This window comes from Aedes albopictus, chromosome 2 (genome assembly GCF_035046485.1).
Source record: "Aedes albopictus strain Foshan chromosome 2, AalbF5, whole genome shotgun sequence".
Taxonomy (NCBI): Eukaryota; Metazoa; Arthropoda; class Insecta; order Diptera; family Culicidae; genus Aedes; species Aedes albopictus.
Genome location: NC_085137.1, coordinates 196,932,425 through 196,958,639, shown reverse-complemented (window position 1 = coordinate 196,958,639; position 26,215 = coordinate 196,932,425). Strand labels below are relative to the sequence as shown.

The 26,215-nt window shown below is 40.7% G+C and overlaps 1 protein-coding gene across 4 annotated transcripts in view; it reads right to left on the bottom strand.

Annotated features, from left to right (window-relative positions):
- Window positions 1–26,215, bottom strand: part of LOC109425132 (ATP-citrate synthase) — a 68,339-nt gene that overhangs the window by 10,869 nt on the left and 31,255 nt on the right. For 2 of the 4 annotated variants that reach the window (XM_019700358.3, XM_062850959.1), the window contains exons 3-7: window positions 14,955–15,194; window positions 4,714–4,899; window positions 4,460–4,650; window positions 3,728–4,389; window positions 3,396–3,584 (exon numbers count right to left, since the gene is read on the bottom strand). In XM_019700358.3, coding sequence (XP_019555903.2) covers window positions 3,396–3,584; window positions 3,728–4,389; window positions 4,460–4,650; window positions 4,714–4,899; window positions 14,955–15,110 — 1,384 coding nt within the window. In that variant the 5' untranslated portion in view covers window positions 15,111–15,194. Of the gene's footprint in view, window positions 1–3,395; window positions 3,585–3,727; window positions 4,390–4,459; window positions 4,651–4,713; window positions 4,900–14,954; window positions 15,195–24,386; window positions 24,646–26,215 lie in introns of those variants that run through there. The other 2 variants (XM_019700357.3, XM_062850960.1) reach the window with 2 other exon arrangements.

The window sequence follows — 26,215 nt, the reverse complement described above, 5'->3', positions numbered from 1 at the left end:
ATAACCGCGTAAAAAACGAAGTACATGATGACTGGAGGAACCGCGAACGACAGGGTACGCCTAGGCAGCAGTGTTACGATAGGCGGAGGAGACACTTTTGAGGTGGTGGAGAATTTCGTCTATCACGGATATTCAATAATAACAGATTACAACGTTAGCCTTGAAATACGGAGGTGCATTAGGCCGGAACAAATCTCATCCAAACACAATTAGGCAAAACCGCCAACAATCTCATCGGATTTGCTAAGAAATTTTCTCGACGAATCTAATTTTTTTTTTAATTTCTTAAAACATTTTTGAGTCTCCCCTCAAAATGTCGAAATCTAAAAAAAAAATTTGAGGGCCGGTTGTGACATAAGAGAAAATCGAAATTTGTGTCAGCCTTATTAGTGGAAGTGGAAAAAGATTCACCCACGTACATAATGTACCAAGTACAAGACACTGATTCTGCGGGCACAAGACTTGAGTTATGCTCGAGGAGGACAAGCAAACACTCGAAGTGTTTGAACGTCGTATGCTTAGAACCATCTTTGGCAGTGTGCAGGATAGCGGTGTGTGTAGCTTAAGGATGAACCAAGAGCACGCTGCACTCTACGGCAAACCTAGCATCCGGAAGATGGCGAAAGCTGGAAGGATGGGATGGGCAGGGCATGTTGTGAGAATGCCGGACAACAACCCTGCAGAACTAATGTTTGCAAGGTACAATAAGAACGTCCCTATTACCTGAAAACATATGTGGTTTTCGTCCACCATACTTTTCATGTAAGAATGACATGATTCGAAGTTAAGGGAACTCACAACTGAGAGATATGTGATTACCGTGCCATGCCCTAATACCGTGTGCCTCCTAATACCGTGTATTTGACAAAAAACTCAAATATTTTACTAAGTGTATTATTTTTTTAACTAAGTAACTAATTTAATCATTAGCATATTAAACCTTCTTAAGTTAGGCGTAATAAATTTGGCACATATTTACAAAAACAAGCAATTAAAAATATTCACAAAATGTGAGTGCGAAGTACCAATACACGGTATTAGGGCATGGTTCCTTTTGTGTTCCAAATACCGTGTTTCGGCTAAAACTGCAAGCTGAAAATATTATTGATACTTTTTTACTTTATGAATCTATTGTACAAACCTCTAGGCAACGTTTAACGCACAGATTCTTTTAAGTATGAACTTAGTATGATTGATATAGTGATGATTCAAAGGACCACCAATGTACGCGGGTCACATACACGGTATTAGGCACAATGCTATGTTTTACCATTTTGTTTTTAACAATGGTTTAAACATTTGGAATATTATTAATTATATTTATTATACATAATATACAGAATAACCAATAATATAGCGTTTGAAAAATCAAGAAACACGAATAATTGATTTTTACAGGGCTCTTTGAAGTGAAGAGCATTCTTAAGGTCACGGTATTAGGGCATGGCACGGTACCGGAAATTCATGTAACTTTGTTCTAATTTTTTTATTCAATTTCTAATACTTTAAAAGAGAAATAACAAACACTGCACATAATTTAACTTTCATTTTATCCATTTTTATTCCAAATATGTATAATAATAATTTTTTTTTTAACTAGTTCATTTATTTCGGGCTCAATCGCGTTTAACGCTTTGCGGAGCCAAAACTCATTTTTTGTATTTTATGTACAAATATAATCCCAAGCAACACAAATGGTTACAAAACAGTGACGGCAGCGTATGTAAGGGTTGTGCAAAAAGTCACAGTGACTTCTATGCAACCCTTACATAAGCTGCTGTCACTGTTTTGTAACCATGTGTGTTGCTTGGGATTCTTATGCAACATAGTTAGTACGGGACGGAGCCAGGAAATAATAAAATTTGTGAAACAAAACTTTGACGGCAAAATAGGTTCAGCTCTTGGAAGAGTTTTATCAGACACAACTCCAGTCCAGACCAGGTTTGTTCCTGAAAATACGCTATGTATTCGTAGTAGATATCTTATGAGACATCTAAAATCCAGCTAAGGATGATGAATTTCACGCCTAAAAGCTTAAAACTTAACTATTTATTATAATAAGCAAGTAAATTGCGACGTCACAATGGCAAAGATAAACAAATCGACGCCATGTTGGCCACTCACGATGCAAAATCACTCATTATTTTTTGCATACCTGATAATCAAATCACTGTTACATGAAATTAATGTCAATCTGACGTGACCCCAGGTGAGTTTTACATGAAGCATGTGAAAGAAGTCAAAAGAGTGAAAACGCAAGTCTATGTGATTTTTCACGCCAATTGGACGTGAAGACTTTTTAGAGTGTGGAGGGCAGCGTGCAAAGTGGACAAATCAGGTGGAAAGAGATCTGGAGAGCGTTGGTCGTGACCGAGATTGCCAGCAACGAACCTTGTATTATGGAGAAATATTGTTGGTTCAGTTTTATCTTAAATGATGTACATAATACTGAATAAATTGAATGTATTAATAGTTCACAGAACCGAGCAATCGATACTTGATGTTAACATATCCGAGATGAATAGGACACGATAACCTTCCAATATCTTAACAGTGTCAAATTGCGGCACAACAAAATCCGAATATTCAACTCAAACATGAAATCTGTTCTGCACCACAGTGAAACCTAGTGTGTATCGATGGAGAGCACTCAACGATTGCAGAACATCATACCAAGTGGGATTATGCCGTACGGGTCAGATCTGCACCTAGGGGCGCTCAGCACCTATTGATGGCCGAGTGAAAAAATCCTCCAATAAGTTATGTGTTGCTGTTGCTACGACCCCCTACTGAATTGGTGATCTGTTTTCTCTCACACAGTTCCTCGTTGTAGAACACATTTTTTTTTTTTTGAAAAATTGATTATCACCTCTTATATCAAATAGAATTAACTGCAAATTTAGATCAGGTATGTGCTTCAATCACCAAAAGGTTATTCTGGCAGGAAGTACAGGCTCTTTGTACAAAATAACGAAACATTTTATCACTCACCACCACAGACAAAGAAAAATTGATCGTTACAAATGTAGGTATATACAATGCCCAAACAGTGCATGTTTGGTTTAAAACAAATATCACCAGCAGAATAGTGCCACTCAGAATCAACAAATCGTGCAATTTAAAGTAACATGATACCTGCTTCACTGCCAGAACTACCGTAGAAAATTTTCGTAAGCAATCTTGCTATCCCTAATCGTGCTACAGTACCTGTAACTGATATAACTCAAATTGGTATGATTTGTCCAAACAATTCTTACGGTGAAAGACTTTAGTGTTATCGACGACGACACAATGTGTTGTTGATGTTTAGTTGTGTTTGTGTGTATGTGTTAGCAACAGTATTTTGTTAGTGTGATATCAGTTTCGGAAAGTCTCAAAACGTAAAAAGTACTAACCGTTAACGGCATCGCTGCTGGCAGTGGACGACTTCTTGGCAGCATCGGCAGCCTGTTGTCCTCCGGGAAGCAGGAAGTTGGCCGTTGCAAAGTGAACGTTGCAACTCTTGGGGATGGCCTTAGTTCCGAGAGCCATACCACAGATGGCAGTCATGTGGGTTTCCGGACCAAATACGAACAGTGGGATTCCTGGAAAAAAGATAAAAAGATCAGTTGTTGTACTGCTGGACGCACGCAAGTAATCAAAAGTTTAGCACCTCTTTGCATAGATCAGCTCAAATTGAAATAGCTAAACATGCAAGTTGTCTGTAACCGTGAAAGAATTAACTTACCCAACGTGCTTCCGATTTCGCGCATTTTCCTCAAACCTTCCTGGTAGTTGGGACCGGCACGTCGGACGAAAATGGAAACATTGTGCTCGATGAGTTTCTGCTGGAATTCCCGCAGCGCCGTAATGATACCGCTGAATGTGGCCGCCACGTTGGTGAAGTTGGCAATGCCTCCACCGGTGATCAGGACCTTGCCCTGCGGGTGCTTCGGGCTGCTGGTCATCAGGCTAAGAATGGTCTTGGCATACTCGTAGGTCTGCTGCTCGGACGGTGCCCCGCTGTATTCGCCGTAGTTGGCCAGCTCGGAGGCACCTCCCAAATCACAAATGGTATCGGAATAAATAACACTAGCGCCACCGCCGGCCACCATGGTCCATATCCGACCGTTGCGGTTCAGAATGGTAAGCTTCAGCGAAGCACCGCTCTTGGCGTCCAGATCGGCAATGTAGGCCTCCTCCGGGTAGGCATCCCGCCCGAATGGCGGCGGGTAGTCGATCTCACCCCACTTGGGACGGCACACGAAATCGGCCGTGGCATCGACCTTCGCTGCCAGATCGAGAATGTAGATGGAGCTGTCTGTTACGACCAGGGGGTTAATTTCCAGATAGGTAAAGTACAGGTCTACATAAAGTTTGTACAAATTAAAGATAAAACTGGCGACTCTCCTGAAAAACAGAAAACAAAAACGGATTTGAAGACTTCTATCCAAAAGAAACTGCAAGCAAAATGACATACTTCTTTTTAGCGGCTGCTACTTCAGTGAGTAGCACTTTTTCGATGCTCTCCAGGGATACATCTTGTCCAACAGGTACATCTAGTTTCAGTGCTTTCGAGTCTACATCTCCAATGTCGACACCTCCCTGGTGGTAGAACAGAATGGTGTCTGCCGTTCGGTGAGAGTAGATACAGACGTAGGCTTCTTCATTCTAAAATGGATAAAATTCTTGAGATTTGAACGAATCTAAGACCGTGAATCCGCAGTGACTTACATCTTTATGTGGGACAAACGGTTCGATGATGAAGTTTCGCAGTTTGCCGGTGGCGTTGCCCACCTTCTGGTCTTTGCCCATGCGTTCGTCGACCCATTGTTTAACCTGGGTGAAGTTCTTGTTGACGGCAATCAGTCCTAGTTTACCTCGTCGTTTGATCAGCTGATCCGGCTTTACAACGAGGGGCTGTGGGAGAAATAACAAATAAATATAAACGTTAGAAAAATAAGTTATCGTTGTGTTAATCTATTCTATTCTATTCTATTCTAGTGCTTGCACAGCCAGTATAGAAAAGCATCCTGGAAATACCAAATTAACTTCTGGTATTTTCTTGTCTTGTCGTTGTGTTAATCATATTGAAACATTCTAATAAATAATCTTCTTGGTAGCAATTGTTTGAAAACAACATGCCACCGCCTTTCTATGTCTGCCATTGAATAAATTTGTGTCTTGTGCACTGGAGACCCAAACAAGCAAGGTAATAACTGTCTTGAAAAACAGAGCATTCTCTATTGTGGCTCATTATGGCCGCCTCCGCATATCTCTATATTTGGGATATCTAAAGCAAAAGAACTCCCTCCTGAGTGTATTGAAAGATGCCATTCAACAATTGCAGCAGGGGAGTCTCGTAATTCGACTTCTTACCTTTTCAACGACCCAACTAGCAAATGCATAACATTGCAAATGCATTCTTCAAATAGCTCACAAAAAAATATCAACTCACGCACGATGATTCTAGTGATTCCTCGGTGATGACCCGATAAATTGGTGTAGATCTTGTGATCACACGTCACCCATTGTGATTCCCGGCGAAATTTATAGCTCGATTACACAAAAGTCGAGTCAAGTACGAGACACTGAAAACGACCTTATAATTGAGGTCGAAATACGTACCTGTCAAAGGATGCACCCTCTTCTCTTCAGCTAACCGCAACTCTTCTTTTACTTACAGGTATTCTACTAACACGCCCAGGTTCATCATCAACAAATTCCTGAAAAATTCGTCGTTGGATCCAATAAGAACGTGCAGATTGTTCCAAATCAGGCCTCACTTAAAAGTGACTGCCGATTTCAAGGATCTACTCTGTTTAATCACTGTATTGTGCACTCGTTTGCTCAACTAGCAACTTGACGTAATGTCGTAATGTCAACTCTTGGAGGAGTCTCAGGAAGAACTTCTGGAGAAATTCCAGAAAGAGCTTAAGGAATATCGGAAGAAGAAAGAAGAACTAGAGTCTTATAAGGAACTTCTAAAAGAATGAGATACCTGAAGAGACCTTGAATTTCTTCCAGAGATTGCTTTATTACTCATGGAGCTCCTTTTCAGGATTCCTTCAGGAATTTCTTCCAGAATTCATCCAGAAATCTTTTCGGAGATTCCTCCAGGAATTTCTCTCGAAGGCTGCCAAAGCCCGAAGAATACGATGGGCAGCAACCCTGCAAAGATTGTATTCGCAGGAGACTCGGTAAATGCGCTGGTATTCAGCGCGACCATGCAGAGGCGATTCCCGGTCGGTCCAGGGATGCAAAACGGTGAGTCTATAAGGAGAGCGTTTAAAATAGCTCTGGTCCTCCCAAGTTTATACCTTATGCTTCCACGGGTCAAACGATGACATAGACCGCCAGCTAAGAGTAACGTGCTTAGCTGGTAATGCACCCTGGGCACTGTTGTCCTGTCTTCAGCTAGATTGAGGAAGTACGACCCGAGAGTCTGTTCACCAAGGAGGTGCGGCTCAAACAGCGTCTCTTCTGGCATCTAGCGGCTGAGAAAGAAATGCTGCATCACGCCCAGCTAGATCCAAGGCGGAAGCCCCATCAGCGTGGTCGTCCCAGTGTTGGTTAGGACGTTAAACAGAACTGGCACGATGATGGCCCTCCGGTGAGACAGAAGTGTTGGCGTAGGCCCTATAAGCCACTCGTAAAAATCCCCATTGCGAATAACATAGGAGAAATTACGACTCGATACAATCGACAATGCCCCATGCGACGAAATAAGGACTACGACTGGAAACTTGGAAAATGAAATTACAAGCCACTTGGTTTCGCAGGATGTGACAGTATAATCTACGACGAACTACATCCCCGCAACTTCGACATCGTGGCGTTGCAGGAATTTTGTTGGACTGGACAGAAAGTGTGGAAAAGCGTAACGTAGAAGTGGCCCAAGACTACGCGCAGCAGCTTAGCAGTGGACCTATCAACGCAGTGGCGCAGCTACACTTGAAGATGGCTGGAGGGACATCCGATCCTCCATAGGTAGAACCTCGGCTACAGCACTCCGCTTCGGAGGCTTCGCGACTCCGAATCACAGAAACGACTGGTACTACGGCAAATATGAACAGTTGAAAAACGAGAAGAACGCAGCAAGAGCGAGAATGATGCAACACCATACGAGAGCGAATGAGGTACGTTAGGCGCAACAGGCAGAACTCAGCATTCCGGAGGAAGAAGCGCCAGTAGGAAGAACGAGATCGCGAAGCGATGGAAGTGCTGTACCGCGCTAAGAACATACGAAAGTTATACGAGAAGCTGAACTGCTCGCGCTGAGGCTTTGTGCCACAAGCCGACATGTGCCGAGATAATCACGGGAATATTCTCACGTGCGAGCGTGAGGTGGTCGAGAGGTGGTGGCAGCATTACGATGAGCACCTTAATGGCGACGTTGTAAGCACCGAAGGTGGCGTGGTAACAGAATTCCTAGATCTAGACCAGCGCAGGACGAAAGATTTCCAGTCCCTAACTTCCAAGAGACTGAGGAGGAGGTTAGCCGGTTGAAAAACAAAAAAGCCGCTGGAGCAGATCAACTTCCAAGCGAGTTACTAAAATATGGTGGAGAAGCACTGGTGAGAGCACTACACTGGGTCACTACCAAGATTTGGGAGGAGGAAGTATTACCGGAGGAATGGATGGAAGGTATCGTGTGTCACAAGATACAAGATACTCTCTCAAATTTATGCCGCCGTCTATCACCGATTGCAAGAGAGTTCGTGGTGCAATATCAGGCTAGATCCATGGGTGAACGCGCTATAACGGACCAAATGTTTGCCATCCGTGTTGCAGAAATGCCGCAAATACAACGTGCCTACACATCTCTTGTTCATCGTTTTTAAATCGGCGTATGATACAATCGATCGAGACCAGCTATGGCAGATGAGCAGGCTTGTCCGCACTGAGCGCATGGAAATTCTGCTCTTTGGATTTACACCATCAAGCACATTATAAATTAGAAATCTTTACATCCTATCAGATAGAAGGATGTTGAAATATCCTATATGTCATTTCGAACTGTCAAAAAACCGCACCGCAGAGCCGCACGGGCCGTTCAAAGTGAAATTCACTGGAGTGTTTTCACCCGGGTGAAAATCTCTTTGCGCGCTCCGTGTGGCTCTGCGGTGCGGTGTTTTGACAGTTCGAAATGACATTTAGGATATTTCAACATCCTTCTATCTGATAGGATGAAAAGATTTCTATTTTATGATGCGCTTGATGGTGTAAATCTAAAGAGCAGAATTTTCATGCGCTCAGTGCGGACAAGCCTGCAGATGAGTATCCGATTCCCGGATAAACTGATAAGATTGATCAAGGCGACAATGGATCGAGTGATATACGTAGTTCGAGTATCAGGGACACTCTCGAGTCCCTTCGAATCTCGCAGAGGGTGACGACAAGGTAATAGTCTTCCGTGCTTGCTATTCAACATTGCTTTAGAGCATAGCTTCCCAGCCTTCATTTCGCGACCCCCAACCGCTTGCAGGCACGCTCCGATTGTTTTACGAAAAGCGCAGTGACGACAGACAGGGGGGTCGCGAGAGCCAAGGTTGGGAACCGTGGCTTTAGAGGGTGTAATAAAGGAGAGCGTTGCGTTGCGTTGCGTGGTAACGGAGTAATTCGTAGATTGCATACTGAAAGTTGTCATGTTAAAACTTTAATACTCCTATTCTAATTGCTTATGGAATGCTATTTGGGAAGGAATAGGTATCCAACCAAAGGTTGAAGTAGAAAAGATATGAGAACTTTCATTGCCGGCCACGCCCATCTTCTCCGTTACGAGGATAGGAAAGGATGTGATGATATGACACCTACTTTACAAGAGGTCAGCGACTCACCGACACTCCCATAGGTGTCAAGGAGTTGGATATTTGGAATGGAGTGATTGGGAATCACTATAAGCGAGTGATGCGACAAGATTCAGATTGTGTAAGTGTATTTGAGTAAATCATGTAGATGTGTTGAAGTGAGTGAAAGTGTTTTATTATATATAAACACCAACGCTGGGAGTGACATAGCTAAGAAATTTTGTCACTCCAAGGGCCTTTTTCCTTCCGGGATGGGGCACAGGCATTTGGACCATGTGTCCTGGCTAACAAGCCTAGGCTTAAGCGCCATTGATCGCTCTCTGAAACGATAAGAAACACGTTATGTGGATGGGAAGGGATAGTAGGGAAGGGATAACTATTTATCAAGATGCCAGCGACTCACCGACGCTCTCGAAAATAGAAAGGAAATAGGAACTTGGTACAGGAATGGTCAGGAATTCAGTATGATTAGGCAATGCGTTATATATGTAGCTTGAAATGGTAAAAACTCCAGGTATATGCGATTGTGTAATGTTGAATTAAATGGTAAAATTTGAACATAAAATAACGCAAGGTAAACAAAACCAGAAGGATCTCACCAAATTGTTTTGTTGTCCAACGATGTGCTTCAGGTTCCTCCTTTATTGACTCCGGTGGGCCATGGTGGGGTCGTTTGGGAGCAGGAATGCACAAATTATCTTCCTATATTGACAACTGCTCTCTTGGTGGAACACGTGCATTCACAAATAACTCAAAACCCATCAGAATTTCACGAACAATTCAGCTATTAGTCCAACACTGTAATATACTCTCATTGACTTCATACTACAAATTATGCGGAGCCTTCCAGGCGAAGCCGGTGATATAGTACAAAATGCCTCCGTACAACTACAATCCGGCACTTGGGCGTTTTAGGCGAAAACTTGCAGTTTTTCCTGTGGCGGACATATAAACACTCAAATTTCCAATTCATTTGTCACTAAAAACCGCTACGAGAACGTCGCACAATTTCCCGTAGAAACCGGTTACAGCACTTCCATTTTTTTTCCTTGCCCTCTTCTTTCTCTTTTTTTTTCTTTATGGCGTCCAGCGGTGTTCAGCGAACTTGCACGACAAAAATTTCACCACCTCCCAAAACTTCCCGTTCCCCGCGAGCACACTCTATCCATTCCCACTGGGGCCCGGATCGGCGCACCGGAAGGACTACACTTTGACAGTAATTTCCGCAATTATCCGCCGAATCGAATTTTACGGACACCAAAAAAGTCAGAGAAAAATTAAACGTCTCTTAGAGGTTGTAATAAAGGAGAGCGGAGATAAACACGAGTGGAACGATTTTCTTTAAGTCCGTTCAGCCGCTTGGTTTCGCCGATGATATTGATATTATAGCACGTAAATTTGAGACGATAGCGGAAACGTACATCCAACTAAAGAGTGAAGCCAAGCGGATCGGATTAGTCATAAATGTGTCGAAGACTAAATACATGATAGCAAAGCGCTCCATGGAGGAAGCACAGCGCCGAAATCGAGCTTACTTTGGACTTCGCAAAACTCTACGATCGAACAAAGTTTGCCGTCACACGAAGTTAATCATCTACATAACGCTGATAAGACCGGTAGTCCTCTATGGGCACGAAGCAAGGACTCTATGTGCAGAGGACCAACGCGCCCTTGAAGTTTTCGAATGGAAGGTGCTGCGTACCATCTACGGCGGAGTGCAGATGGAAGACGGGACTTGGAGAAGGCGAATGAACCACGTGCTGCACCAGCTGCTGAGAGAACCAACCATCTTTCAAACCGCGAAAATCGGAAGGCTACGGTGGGCGGGTCACGTCATCAGGATGTCGGACAGCAACCCGAACAGAATAGTTCTCGAGAGTCATCCGACCGGTACAAGAAGACGTGGGCGTGGTACGCAGCGAGCTAGGTGGGCCGATCAAGTGGAGGATGATCTGCGGACTCTTCGCAAAGGGCGGAACTGGAGACACACAACCATGGTCGGAATAGAATGGAGACGGCTATATACTATGTACAGCAGAGGCCACCTAGGCCTTAGTCTAACCCAGTGGTGCTCATCCTGCGGCCCGCGGGCCGCATGCGGCCCTCCAAGCCTTAAGATGCGGCCCGCGGAGTACTTTAAGACAAATCTAAATTTTTGAATGATTATTTGAAATAACTCGTTAAATTTGATAAGGAATCAAACAAAAAAAAATGCTGATCAATTTTCACAGTGTTGAACTCAAATTAAATGATAAATAAACAAAAAAAAATCCGTTCTGGCAGATTCGAAATCGCAACTCCGAAATATTTCGGCATTTCAGCTAGGTCACGAAGCCAGCTTATAGTTATTTGTAAGTGGTACAAATCAAATGAAAGTTTGTTAAAATTGTAATTTTGAATTTAAAAATTAGTTGCAGTTTTAAAGCGCAGTCAATGCAACGCTGAGCAAATATTTCACATTTCGCCTTTCCGAAGAACATAAAAACACAAAGCACGAAGTTTTTGACAAAATTCTCAACTTGGTTGCCAATATTGTTTAATTTTCACTGTTTGTTTAAATTTCTATTATAAGACTCACGCATTTTTAGAAACTTACGAATCCAATTTTAATTGTCCAAGTGAAACTCTTGAACGAACTTAAAGAAAAAAAATCTCCTGTGCCCTTTTGGAGAAACTTTTGGATACATTTTTCGAGAAACTCCAGGAAACATTATTGGAGAAAAACTCTAAGCAAAATATATGGGAAAACTCAAATCACCCTGGAGAAAATGAACCTGAAGAAACTCAATGAGAAAGTTGTGGCCATGTGTGAAGAATTAGCAATAAGTTAAAATTCACAAATACAAAGAAATTAAAAAAAAAAAAAAAGTTGTGGCCATACTGCATGGAAATTATAGGAGCATCTTCTAGAAAAATGTTCTGGTACCACTCTAACAGAAATTTCTTAAACAACTTCAGAATAAATTCCGCGAGCAACAACAAGAGAATTTTCAGGAGTAATAACAAACAAGATTCCAGGACCAACTGCATCAAGACACAAAAGATGCCTAGAACGCCTGAGGAAAATTTGAACAATAAATTTGAAGCAACTTATGCAGCAACTTTAGCAGATAATGTTGAAGAAACTTCCGGAAACAATTGTTAAAAATCTAATTTTTGAAGAAATTTAATGATGAAGTATTTCATCAACTTTAGAAGAGACTTATGGAAAGAATTTACTAAAATCTCCAAGAAACTCCTGAAAAATTTTCGGAAAAATCCGGAAGCTATTCTAGGAGAAATTCTTGGAAACGATTATTGAGGAATTCCTGAAGTAACTTCAGGGCAGTTCCAAAGGCAAATCTAAGAGGAGTTCTTGGAGGTGTTCCAAGAGAATTCTAGAAAAACTAAAGGAAACTTCAAGAAATTTCTCGAAAACCTTCTGGAGCAACTCCACAAGAAATTTCAGGAGAAAACCCAGCAAACATTTTTGGAGCGATTCAAAAGAAATCCTTGTAAAAGTTGCTTGACAAATTCTTGAAGTGGTTCAAGGCAATTCTAGGGGCAACTTCTAAATTGTTTGTTTGAATTTCAATTTGAAGCTCAAACGTTTTTCTCAACCAAACTTATGAATCTAAATTGAACTCCACGAAGGGCAATAGATTATGAAGTTTGACCCTTACACAAATTCTGAACAGGTCCGGTTTTAATAAATATGCTTTAGAATTGTTCTTTTTGTTGTTTTTGTGCATCGATGTTTTATGCGGCCCGCAGGTCGATCCCGAATTGCAAATTTGGCCCATGGCATCCTCCAGCCTGAGCACCACTGGTCTAACCGGTAAGGCAAGGTAAGACCAGGAACTTTTCGTAATGTAAATTTCCTTAACTTCCTTGGGTAGAATCCTCAAGCAGGCCGCAAGATACACATGCAAAATGGTAATTGGTCATTGGCAGAGAAAGCTCCCAGTTATTAACTATGGAAGTGCACATAGAACACTAATCTGAAAAGCAGGCTTTGTCTTAATGAGGACGTTACGCCAAGAAGAAGAATCGTTCAAAGTGTTGAAAATTCAGTTTACTAATTGTTTTTACTGTAATTTTTTATGCTTAAGGACAGACTTGTTAGAATCCCAGAATGGCCGCCACAATGGCTGACTTTGGCACCTACTCACGATTCCGAGCGCACAAATCTCTTCGTAAACAAAATCAGCACATCTGATCTTTTTATTTTAACCGTTATGTGTTCAACAAATTGTTTGATTTTTCCCACACCGTGCTTTTCAAATGGGCGCTGGGTACCCGGGTACCCGCCGGCCACATAAGGGTTAAGTTTATTGCAAGTGAGCAAGAACAGAATAATAAAATGTACTATTATTTGTAGCTTGCTTCTTGAGATTTGTGCGTCTGAAGTTCTGATGCACTGTTGAAGCGGGATTTCAATACGTTTGTCCTTGACCAACGATGGACTAAAAAGAGGTTGAAGAGTATGGCATTACTGATTTCTCCCAGTGGCCACAAATCTATATGACACGCTATCTATTAGCAAATTCGATAACGTTGTCTCTTCTATCACCAAGAGCAGTGCAATCAAATTAAGTTAGAACAATGATAACGAAGAGACAAAAACAACCTTCCAATCGCCACCCGGTAGTACCGGGTCTACAAACGTGCACTTCACACCTGCTGCTCACTCAATTTCCAATTGCATCGATGGTGATACCATTCAATGCAATAAAAAAAACCTGACTCGTTAGTAGGAGCAAGTGTGTATGTCACTCGATTATCACAGCGGAAGAGAATGTCCGAACGAACGGTTTATATTGGGCAAATTTACACCCCACCAATTCACTTTCCAGACACCGGCCCGAACAGCAATAGTGTGATAAGATTGAAAAATTGTCCACCTCTTAGACACAAAGTTGGAAATCGTTTTGAGACCGATCGTTTCAATTACAGCAATTTAACCAAATTGGCACCTTTGATCAAGAATGAAAGTATAACCGCCGTAGGGTGAATGTGTGGTAATTTGATACGATTCAACGGGATAATGCGACCAGCAGGTTGGTTGGCTACACAATCTGAATGTTAGCACTAGGGCAAGTTCGAAAGTACACCCAGATGAATACATGTGATTGATACAACTCCAAGGATGTTTGTATTAAATGTTTAGTTGGACTGTATACGAGACAAGATGCTAAGAATTTAGAGATTGATAATAGACCCATTTTGTGATTCACCAATACCTAGCCAGGCTAAGGAAAGGATGTTATAATCTAGTCTAGATAATGAACTGCTGTATCTTCTTATCTGTGACTGAATTATTTGCGATTATGGCGCTTTTAACCAACCATTATCGAAAGCTTCGAACCGGCTTGTCACTTGTCAATATCGATCACAAGCCAATTTCTCGATTGAATGAACAGTGCACCTATCGCTCGCGTATGATTGATTTACGATGTGGCGTGCCGAAGCTATGGCTTGTAGTTGATCCGCCTAACACCAGCGAAACCGATGCGCTAAGATGCATAATTAACCCTCTAATACCCAATATAAAAATTGGAGTCCCAAATTAGAAATTTTAAAAATTAAAATGGGAGAAATCAATTCACAAACTCGTGAATAAAAAAAATAATGATGAAAAAGAAAACATGTTTGAACCGATTTAAGATGACGATTTAGTTTAGGCCAAAATCAATACTTTAGGACTTGGGTATTACAGAATTATTATGTTATCTAACTTGTCTAGATGGCAGTGGTTTGCAATTCATTATAAATCAACACCATAAAATTAATTGAAAATTATTTTTTTTCATATTTTAGTGACGTTAAGTTTAATTGAATAAAAAATGGAACGAGCTCACCAGCTTTCCCATCAATTTTATTCAACACGACGTCACCAGAATTCTTATTTAACTTCTTGAATTATGAATTTATGCTCATAGCATTTTTTGCATGGGTACATAAAATATTAAACGGGTAATAGTGTTGGAGTTTAAACGGTTAAACGGCCTCTAACCGAAGCAACAAATAAACACGTAAACTAGACCTATAATGATAATGATGGCGGACGACGCACCGGAGCAGCATTATTCACCACCAAACACAAAAAAATAAGCGTCGCGTCTTCATTCATATCGTTATGAAACAATTTACAAACAAACGCGAGGAGGGGTGTCCGACACTTACGGTGCTTTCCAGCCAGGGGTTATCGGCGACCAGCTGGCTCCACTGTGTGCTCTCGTCAACGGATGCGAACCGGCACTTGGCAGCGCCATGATCTCCCACGAGGTGTCGGTTGATGATATCCTTACCGGTGGCTTCGCGAATTGCTTTGGCGGACATTCTTTGATTCTAGTTTGGGACCGTGATGGGTGCTTTCTCTGTCGTCGGTCTCCGGGGCTGAACGCGTGTTTCTATGCGTTTAATCTGCGAGAAAAAAAGAAGGAAACGTACGATGGGGTCTAAATTAGATGATGGAAGCACGCTAAATTTGCACATAATAAACTAATCTAGTGGAGTGGCTGTGGAGACGTAGAAGAGATTCGGGATTGAACTCAGTTAGCTAAACGATCGACACAAGGCGAACATTGGCCGCGATATTTGGCAAGGAAATTCAGAAACAACTGGCAGAGATGTATACATCAAAATAAACGAGGTAATTGTTTATGCTGAATTCAGAAACGATGGTTTTGACTTTATTGCATTTTAAGTCGAAATCACTATTTGGACTTCTTACGCACTTTGATAGGTGTTGACATTGGCTCAATGTTTTATTCAATCAACTTGGTGTAATTCCCTAGTTCACTCATTTGAAGTATGTGTTATACATAGTTATATGAATCACAATTGAAGCATACTGTATTAGCGTATCTCAGTGATACCTGGTAATAAATCCGAAAAACACATTTTTCCCAGCAAAACCGATGCGCTAATATGCACACTTAAAGCTCGTATGGATAGCGGTGGGACTCCCACAATACAATTTCGCTAGATTTCCAAGTCGTTTGTAACGAAAAATGATCTCGTTATGAATCAGCACCACCATTGAAATGAATTGAATAAAATATATATAAAATGGAACGAGCTCACCACGATTTCATTCAAAAAAATAAAAATAAAATGATAATTACTCCCGATCTCCGTATGTACTGCTTCCGATGATGTCCTCGCTGCCACACTGCTAAAATATTATAAAAATAGCCCGTTTTGTTTTACTCCAGATAAGACCAGTGAATCAAAATTCAACCATCGCGCAACAATAACGACAATGTCGCAACCTGAATTTGTTGCGACATTCTACCCAATGCGACATAGGTTTGTCCCAACTTGAACAGAATAGGACAAAGATCGTGTATTGTGCTTTTCGAGCGGTAACTTCGAGTCGGTAAACACTGCAACGCTGCTGAAGATGTATCATCAAAAAGTTTCGATTTTGAATTGGTAATAATTGATTATTCACGAGTTGAAAAGTACGCAACAAATTCAGGTTCCGTTTTGTCTGCAACAAAAATTTTCGAGATCATGTCATTATCTGTTACCAGTAGGGATAAAGAGTAATCGCCGCGCCATCTTTGTTGCTTGTTTTGTGCCTCTTTTGTCTGACAATTTTCATCACTGGGCAAGGCTTTATAATTGTGTCACAAGAAACCTTACCCAACTTCATCTTGCTGCCAAAGCTTGTGAAACGCGTCAAGCGCAATAATGTTTACATTGAACAAGCTGCGTGGATGCCCCAACAGGTTCTTCGTCACAACTTCTAAGTTACAGTATGTTCTTTAAACAGCTACGAAGCACAGCTTTTTTATGCATTTGGCAACATTACAAAACGTACTGTATAAAAGTAGCTGTTTTGTTGATTGGAACTCTTATTCTATTTGCCCATCTTCCGGCAAATCTTCCGGAGTTTATTGAAGTGCAATTCAAATAATTTCACAGCACATAGATGGATGGCTGTAAAGTATTTGTGTAGTAGCTATGCATCCACCTTAAAGTTTGTTTTGACAATGCTTACATCCGACAAGCCGTATTGGTTACCAAAAGTTTCTTTATTACAGCTTCTAGCTGTAATGATATCACATAACAGCCTTTAAAACGCTGCTTGTTTGTAGATTTGTCAATATTACGAAATGTACTGTATAGTAGCAGCTGTTTTGTTAGCTGGGACTCATTCAAGTTTTCACATCTTCCGGAAAATCTCCCGAAGTTGAAATAGAGTGCAATAAAGGCAGCCCCAGTAACAAGTGTGAGATTTCTGACAACCGAGGTCGGTAGCTGCGTGGTGCTTGTTTTGCATCCGTGTATTAGCTTATGGTTTATATTTGACTTAGCTTCCCTTTTAATCAGCGTTGACTGCTTCAATTCGATTGTTACACAACAGAAAGCAAATGACTGAAGCTTATAGCGCTGAAAATGTTATTTGGGTAATCATACAATGTAAATACATTGTAATATCGTAGTCGTTAGAGTCTTGCTGCTGTAAAACAACCAGTACTGAGAAACTAACTAACTCAGAAATTTCAGCAAACTACCAAAAGAGACCACTAACTTTACTGGATTATCGCCACAGTACATCAACAGGATGCTCTAGGAATCACACTGCCAGTATTCTATGAATCTCTCAAATACCTATATGTCGGTATCTTAAAAAAAATCTGAAGAATTTATAATTTCTTTCAGACTTGTCGTTGAATAACAACAGCCGTAGTTTCCAAGACCGGTTTGGTATTCTCTTTCTTAGAAAATCCAAACGCTGGCGAAGATCACATTTGTTTTCTTTTCGTCACAAAAGCCAAATAAAATCGATATGATAACTCTGAGATGCGGGCCTAAGCCGGAGATACCTGCGCTCTCCTCCGCCTGGCACCTGGCAACAAAACCTGTTCAGTTCGCACTAAATCACAGCCATCTCCCCCGGCGGTGGTGTTTGCTGACGCTAAAAACACCCATACGTGGCGCGCGCGGTGTCAATCGGCCATACACGTGCTACTATTTTTTGGGCTTTCCAGCAGCAGAGAAGATGAGTCTGCTCTACGACACGAGTGAGACTTATGGGGACGTACGATGACTGAACAAATCTCGCGCTACGACAGGCGCACATCTCTGCCTTAATCTGGGTCGTTACTGGCAACAGCAGCAAGCAGTTGCGCAAGCAATCGAATGACGAAAAACAAACTTGGGTAGCAAGCACTCACAAAACTATACGACGAGGTTCGATAAAAAGTTTGCGGAATTGTAAGTCATCGCGGACAAGTGTCCATAACGTTGCAACCGGTAAGTGGCGATATGTTTGGATGAACTATTCGCGCCTTGTATGTATTGGTCTGTGCTGAGCTAAACAATCACTCACGGAAATCTCTCGCAGAGATTTAGCACGGGTGACAAGCCCAATGTTGATGGTATTTGCATTCCATTGTGCTATTTTAGAAATACACTGGCAAAATTTCAGTTTTGTTTTATGGCACGATGGAGTGATGTGCTTCGTCTTTCCACATACTGTTTTCTCAAGCGAAAAACCTGCAGTTCATCAAATGCAAAAAATCATAATATTGCTCTTTGTTTATTGCGGGTAAGTCAATAAGTAATAAATGAAAATAGCAATAAACAAACGTAAAATTACATTTTAACACAATCAATAATTGGTTGAAAAAAAAACTAATAGGTATATGCCAGATGCTCATCGAAGATACCAAACTTTTTGAAACTTAATTTACAATACCAAAGGTTCCTAGCGCGTACATATGATAGAACATGCATTTGCATGTCCATATTAGGGTGACAGTGGGTATTATCGGCAGGTTTGTTCTCTTCGTCATGGGGGGTTTTTGTCAACCAAACTGCCTGAAACTTGGCCATATCATTCAGCTTAGTTGGGAAGGATTTGAGGCCAACTCTGAGTTCAATAGGGTTAAAAAAAAACCCCCAAGACGAAGAGAACAAAACGGCCGAGAATTGGTAATTTCCCCTAATTAGTGAACTCATTTTATATATTTTTTAAATTGAGTTTTCAGAAACTCTTCCTACAGGACCATAACATTTCCCAGTGCCCATATAGCCACAGCTGTAAAGGCATGGGTATTTAGAATGACCATGCTGGTTCGATTCCTGGTCGACCCAGGAACTTTTCGGAATGAAAATTTCCTTGACTTACTTGGTCTTACAAATGCAAAATGGTTATTGGTAGAGGAAGCTCTCAGTTAATAACTGTGGTAGTCTTCATAGAACACTAAGCTGAGAAGCAGGCTTTGTACTACTGACGCCAAGAAAAAGAAGAAGAACTATGAAACGTTTTCTTTACATTACATGCACAATTAAATTCAGTAGCAATGCACTACTGAAAATTTGGGAATTCCTGAACTTTATGTCGATGAAAAGGAAGATTGAACACGTCTGTACTGCCGTGAATCGCATATCAGTCGCATCTTTGCTGGAGTTCCTATGCAAGTGGGACAGATATGCGATTCACGGCAGTGTAGTACTATCTTCCAGATTCTATCAGCTCGTTGCATAAACATATTTTTTTCGTTGTTATCTCCGCACACCCATATTTTTCTCAACCTGAGACGAACTATCAGTAGATCAGCTCGAGAGGCACGTTTCTCTCCATTTGAAAAATGTGTGCCATAAGTTCAGTTCCCTTTAGGAAAGAGCGAGATACCATCAGTTGGTTGTAAACGTTTGCCAATGCAATCTCTTGGAACTCCACCAGAACTATACTTTTTGGTTTCCCCAAGGAGTTCCTTCTAGGATTCCTCCAAGAATGTATCTGGTATTTCTCTAGATTATCTTGTACCATTCCACGCGGCCATCTTTTGGGATTCGATGAGAACCTTTTGAAGAAAGATTTTTTGACCCCTGGAATGCAGGGAGCTGTATAGTCGGCGCAAAAAGTAAACAGTGCGCGCGTAAGATTCGGAAGTTCGCTTGCCGGGAGTTTGTTATTTGCCGCGAACAGTAAACAGTGAGCGATCAGTTCAGCGTTCGCTTTATGTCATCCGTCGTCGTTTGTGAGTTTGTGTGCAGAAGAAGATGCAAATTTTGCGGGATCACGTGCGCGTTGACTTTAAACACAGAAAACCAGCTGAATAGGATTATCCGGTGAGTTCGTTCTTTTTTGTTCCCTTTCATATTTGAACATGACAAATACTTTGGGGATTTCGGGAGAGTGGTCTAAGGAAGCTTGATGAACTGGTTTCCGGGCAAATGTTCGTGGGGGTGGCCAGGCCATCGTTTTCCGAAGGTCGCCAGTGAATTTGGCTTACCATGCTTCAACAAACCATCGGGTAGATCACTCCCTGACAGTATAACGACTCTACAGCCGTAGGTCATCCTTGCGCTGATGGTGGGTACACAATCAATATTATCATTATCCTGGGATTTCTACAGGATGACTATTTCTGGAGTTTTTACGAAGATTGTTTTAGGAGTTGCACCAGATACCGAAATGCATTGGAGATCTTATTCTGGGTCACCAAGATATGCCCTCTGAAACTTTTCCAGTAGTTTTTTCTAGGGTTTCGTCAGAATTTTCTACAGAAATTCTTCCATGATTGTTTTCTGAAATAATCCCAACAGCACCACCCCCCCCCCCCCCCTCCGTAAATCCTTTTTGATGTTCTTCCAGTTGTTCCTTCAGGGGTTCTTCCTAGGAATCCTCCACAAGTTTTCCTGGGATTTCATCAGGTTTTCTTAAAGAGATTTTTCTAGAAAAGTCTCATGGGATTCGACCAACAATTTATCCAGGAGTTCCTACTGGGATCCCTTGTAAATAAAGCTAATAATAATAAATTCTTCTTAGTATTCGATTTTGAATTATCACAAGAGCTTTTGATTTATTGTCTATAAGATCGTCTTTGAAAATTTTCCAGGATTTCTTACTGTGCTTCCTGCAAGATTCTTCTAGAAATCCTTCAGGAGGAATCTTCCAGAAGCTTCTTGTAAAAATCTCCGGGAGTTGCTTCCGGATACAATACGTACACAACTTCTTTTTATGGCAGAACACTTGTACAGCTAGCTTTCACCTTGATACGTCTTGATACCTAGAGAACGCTACTTGCCTTGTCGCTGGACGTTAACATAGAAAAGAGGCAGAGTTGCCATTCTTTATTTTTTACTTTGAAGACATTGGAGCTTGACAAAAAAAAAATGGAATATGGATATACCAGATACATAGGTATTTTGATTTTTTTTTTTATTTTCCAAAACTTAATTTTGTTGGAAAAAGATTCGACATTTTTCTCACAGAAATATAAGCTCTTTTTTCTTCAAGAAGTTTCACATAAAGTTCCCCCGGAAAAGAGCTTTAGCATGCTCCCAGAATTTCACCAAAGATGTCAGAGGGATTTGGGAAAATACTTTTCCAAGGATTCTCTCATCAATACTCATCAATACTAAACCGAAGTACTCTTCTGAATTTCAGACGAGCATTCTCTCACGGATTTCACTAGGAGTACTTCTATGCTTTACTCATTTCAAACTTTCAGAATTTCAGAATTTCACCTGAAATTCTATTTGCATTTTTCAGGAGATCCACTCTACATCATTTATCTTTGGAGAGAATTCTTTTCAGAGAATCTCAAATAGGGTAACCAATATATTTTGGACCCCCATATATTTTGGATAACTTTCACAGATTTAAAGAAGAGATGACGAAAATTTTAAGAATCATTCGCTTAATCAGGTTGTTCTGCACGAGCAGCAATCATTTTCTCACTGGAAATATCGTTATTTGCCTTGAAATTATGTTTTGTTAATCTCGTCATCCGTGCGAGTGTTGCGGCTTGTTCACGAAAAGAAAAAGTGGTACTGGGCAAACTTGCAGATGTTAACAAAAACGTTTATCATTTTAGCGCATTAAATTCGCAAAATTCGTCTAATCAGCCTTTGTCAATCAAGTGATTAGGATCTGATCCAGCATATCCAAGTGGCAGATTCTTCGAAAATAGTTTCAAGCGGGTTTAAACACCGAGTGTCCAAAATATTTTGATAATTTTGATTAGTAGGCAGGGACCTCCTAAAAATCTTAGAAGAAATCAGTAGAAATACAAAAAAAAGGGTTCTGAGTAAGACCAACTAAGTGCCTGAGTAGATATTTGTTGGGTCATCGGGTTTTTGAGATATTATGTTAGAAAAAAAATAGTAAAATTAGAGATTTCGGTAAAATTCTTCGAGAAATTTTCGACAAAAATCCTGTGTAAATTTATTTTTGATAATGAGATCACGATTGGTTATAAAATTCGTTCGTTCGTGTATCAAAATTTGTCAAGGATCATTGGATGATAAATCATTTCAACTCCAGCATTTCATGAAAAAAATGCAATGGGAATTTTTATTTTGTTCCTGTCAGTATTCTTGAAAAAAAAATTGAAGGATTCCGTTTCCAAAAAATCTTTTTATGATTCTTTCAAAAGTTCATTTCGCATCAGCATTTCAGTCACTATTACAAATACTTTCGGAAAATTCCTCTGGAATTCTTCCTCTTCAGATTTATATTCTGAAAGTTTGTTCAAAGTTCATTCAGAATTTTTTTGTCAGAGAAATTTATTCTTCTTTGAAAATTGTCTATCAATTTTTGTCTATTATTTTCAAGTACTGGTTCATGTCTTTATTTGGCAGATTTGCCGAGTTATTTCAGCAATCGTCTTGATGTATACATTCATAAATTCCATTGTAAATAAAGTAAGGTTAAACATCTTTACAAAACATTCACAAACTTCTAAAAAGCATCGGTCACCAACTTCCTTCGAAGATTTGTAAAAATTCACTACAAAATTGCAAAATGCATTGTAAGTCAGAATTTCTTCACGATTTACTGCCGTGAATCGCATATCAGTACCATGTTTGCTGGATTTTTTGGACGTATGCACGCTAACGCCGCTCAGCACTAAAGTGCATAATTTCCAGACTACACCAAAAATGTGTAACCCTTGCACATTTACAAAATCAGCTCCAGTGTCCGCAAAATTGTTAAAATCGCAAAAATTTTTGTACGCCAGATTACTAGTGACCTTGGAAAACAAAAAAAAATCAACATTTCGCATCTAGAAGAGTGTACGAGCTGTTTTTTGAGAATGTGTAACTGCTACACATTTTTGTGTGGTCTGGAAATTATGCACTTATGAGTAGGTCTTACACATTTTAGTGCTGAGCAGTTTTAGCGTTTGGGATAGATGTGCAGTTCACTGCAGTTTAGATGACGTTATTTTCTCAATTTTGATTGACACCAGAATTGTCTGATAATTCCAGGTTTTTTTCAGGTAGCAGACAGCTTGCCTGGTAGAGTCATGAGTATTATTGATTTTAACCCTCGAGCGAAAAAACACGTACATATGTACAACACGTTGAAAAAATCTCGCTTTTTGTATTCAGCATTGGCATGGTGCTGGCGGTGGTGGCAAACCACGCGAATTACGAAAGGTTAAGGAAATTTGAAGAAACGGTTTAGCCACATTGTTTAACCTTCCAGAAAGGATTCTCCAAGATATTATCATGATTGTTTTAAATGTCTTGGAAAGCGGACAATGGTTTTACAAGGAAATATTCAAAATCTCGTGCCGGTTTGAAGATGAAAGATTTTACCAATATTCTCTGTATGGTGAAGGATCGGTTCTAAGGAATTTAAAAATTTGTATGGAACGTAGACTTTGGCCAGACCTCCCCTCCCTTAAAAAGTCTACGTGGTTTATTAACGGTCCCATAGTGACTTTTATACTAACAAAAAAGTACCTCGTTATTAACCATGAATTGTAATGAGATCAACTCAAGCTGATCGTAAACTGCACTATTTACACTTTGCACTATTTTCACTTGACGCGAAATTCCCAGATCAGAATGTGGTACTCCTGTTCAAAAGCACGTAGGTAGTACTATCGGTGGGTGCCAATGATTGTGCGAGCATAGTAAACAAACCAGTACACGGCGTAATCTCAGGGATTATCATGTAACAAAGTTGTTTTGTGTTTGAATGTTGCACGAGCAAATATTCAATATTTGGAAAAGGAGATTACCTATTTTAAGCAAGGCAAATCAAGATGATTCGACTGTAGTTTGACTTATCACTCAAATAGTATGTTTAATTAGATTTATTACATAAAACGGCGTAAAACATCGATTAAACTCATTTTTACAACCGATCATTCCGACGGCAGACAACTGGCTCCGATATCTTTATTAATATCGGAAATCGGAACTTCAGCCTTATCTTTCCACTCGGCTCTACCGTAGACACATGCCTAATTGGCGCAAAGAGTGCACAAAGATAACAACACTGGGTTGTGTAACAAATATCCACCAAGGCGTTAAATAATCGAAAAATCAAGTCAACGCGCCTTCCAACCGTCTTCCCCCAATGAACCACACCATAGGCAAACCGAAAAGCTTAACGGTCGGTACGGTATCACACAAACCGTGAATCACACACCACTTCTCTTCCTGGACCGCTGAAGTGGGGGGCTTTCGGCCGAAAACTCTATCCACGTGCCACTTTCACTTGTAACAACGAAACGAACGAAGACTCGAATCGAAACACACCACACAGCGAATTACGGAACGCAGACAAAACTATTTGGTAATAATGCTTCGTGCAAGCCAACAAAACCTGACCACTCGCGTGGTCCGTCTCACCTAGTCACCACAATTTCCACTTTGCACTGCTTTTCGCCACTCAGACAATGCTGATGATGCTACCCCGAAACAGAAACCGACCGAAGACACTGGACAACTGAACTGGATTCCGAAACGAACGGTGATCAGCTGGAGCTGGAGCTGAAGTTACGATCCGTACTCTCGCGCGGTTCCCTGGTAACTGACTGACTCAGTGACTGACTTAGCCCGACGACGCGCCACACAGAGCAGAGCGGTGGCTTAACGTTGACCGAGTCGCTCTGGGCTGGCTGGCTCTGGCTTGCGTAAAACCGTGATCAAGCTCCTTCGATGACCGACCGACCGGTCGTTCAGTTTTTTTTTTCTGTTGGGTATGTCTGTTTTTGCAATCTGCTTCATTTGTTTGTGGTGGCCAACCTGCCAGGCTTGAATGTGTTGTAGAGCTGCGTTTTAATGTTATCAAAGAGATAGTCGGATGCACCGGAGCGGCGCGGAGTCCGCCGGCGAGGTGAGGCGAGCATTCGACAGACCCATTATAGATTACGCCGACCACACGAACAGCTTGGCGGTGTACACGTAGTCCGGAATTGACAAATTTCTTCCACATTATCTGCGAAAATTGACGCGGCTTAATCAGAAGCGCACATACATTGACTGTGTCAGGAAATGGTCAGGGGTTTAAAACGTGTCCGTTTAGCCCATGCATGTGAGTGATGGCACACGATTGGTAGAGGACCCCAGAAATGTATTTGCAAGTTTAGTTTGGACTGCTACATAACAATGGTTTATCCTTGACGATTGATCAAAATTGGTTTAAATCCTTCCTGAATTCATGACGAAAAAGTCATTAGGTCATAAAATATGCCACGTCATAATATCACGACTACGGGTCGTGATATCATGACGCTAACGACGATCATCATAAGTATTTGTAACCTTTCATAAACAATAGACATGGCTTGCAAGGGCGTTACGACAAACCTATACTATTTTTATTTTTTCATTTATCAAACACAATGACTGTGAGTCATGAAATCATGCCACTCAGTCATAAAACCATAAAACAGCGCCATCAAATTATGTATCAAAACAAACGATTTCTGCTCGTTACACAAACCTGTAAAGCCGTTGCTTTTCCATGTCAATTTTGATTGGCGATGTTTCGCGGTAATTCAACAAAGTATTCTTTATTTTGAAAAAAAAACTAATTATTGTATAACTCATAACTAATATGTACTGTAGTGTTAAGTTTTCAGGACCGTAGTGTGAAGAAAGTAGCCAGTTCAGTGACTTTTGCTGCAAGAGGTAAGTGCGTTTGTTTTGAGGTATGAAAATGATACCTACTTCCCATATTTTTTTATCTGTCATAGCAACGCCCAATTCCAATCACTATTTAGTGGATCTAAATTCCTTTCGCACCATTTAACAAAGATGGAGCAAGTGGAATTAAAAACCATCAGAAAGTAATTGGGACACATTCTACCGTGACGTTACAACGTTTTGACGCATTCGTAGTCAGATTTTCCACTTTAACTCATGAAAACGAGCGTAAACCTCAAAATATTTTTTTCATATTCGGATTCCTTGTAAAATTTCTGATATATTTGACCTATTGAACATTTAGTTTTCATTAGAAAAACGTTTTCAAAATGCGTATTTGTAGCGTGACGTTACAACGCGCTAGAATCCGACCCTCTCTACCGCGCTACCAACATCTTAAAAAATCTGCTCGGATTTTTATGATATTCTGAATTTTTTTTTCCACCATTGAAATTTATTGGTTTGTTCTTCAATTCAATGGAATAAAACATATAAATTTCGGATTTGTTTTTGGATAATTGACTTTTACA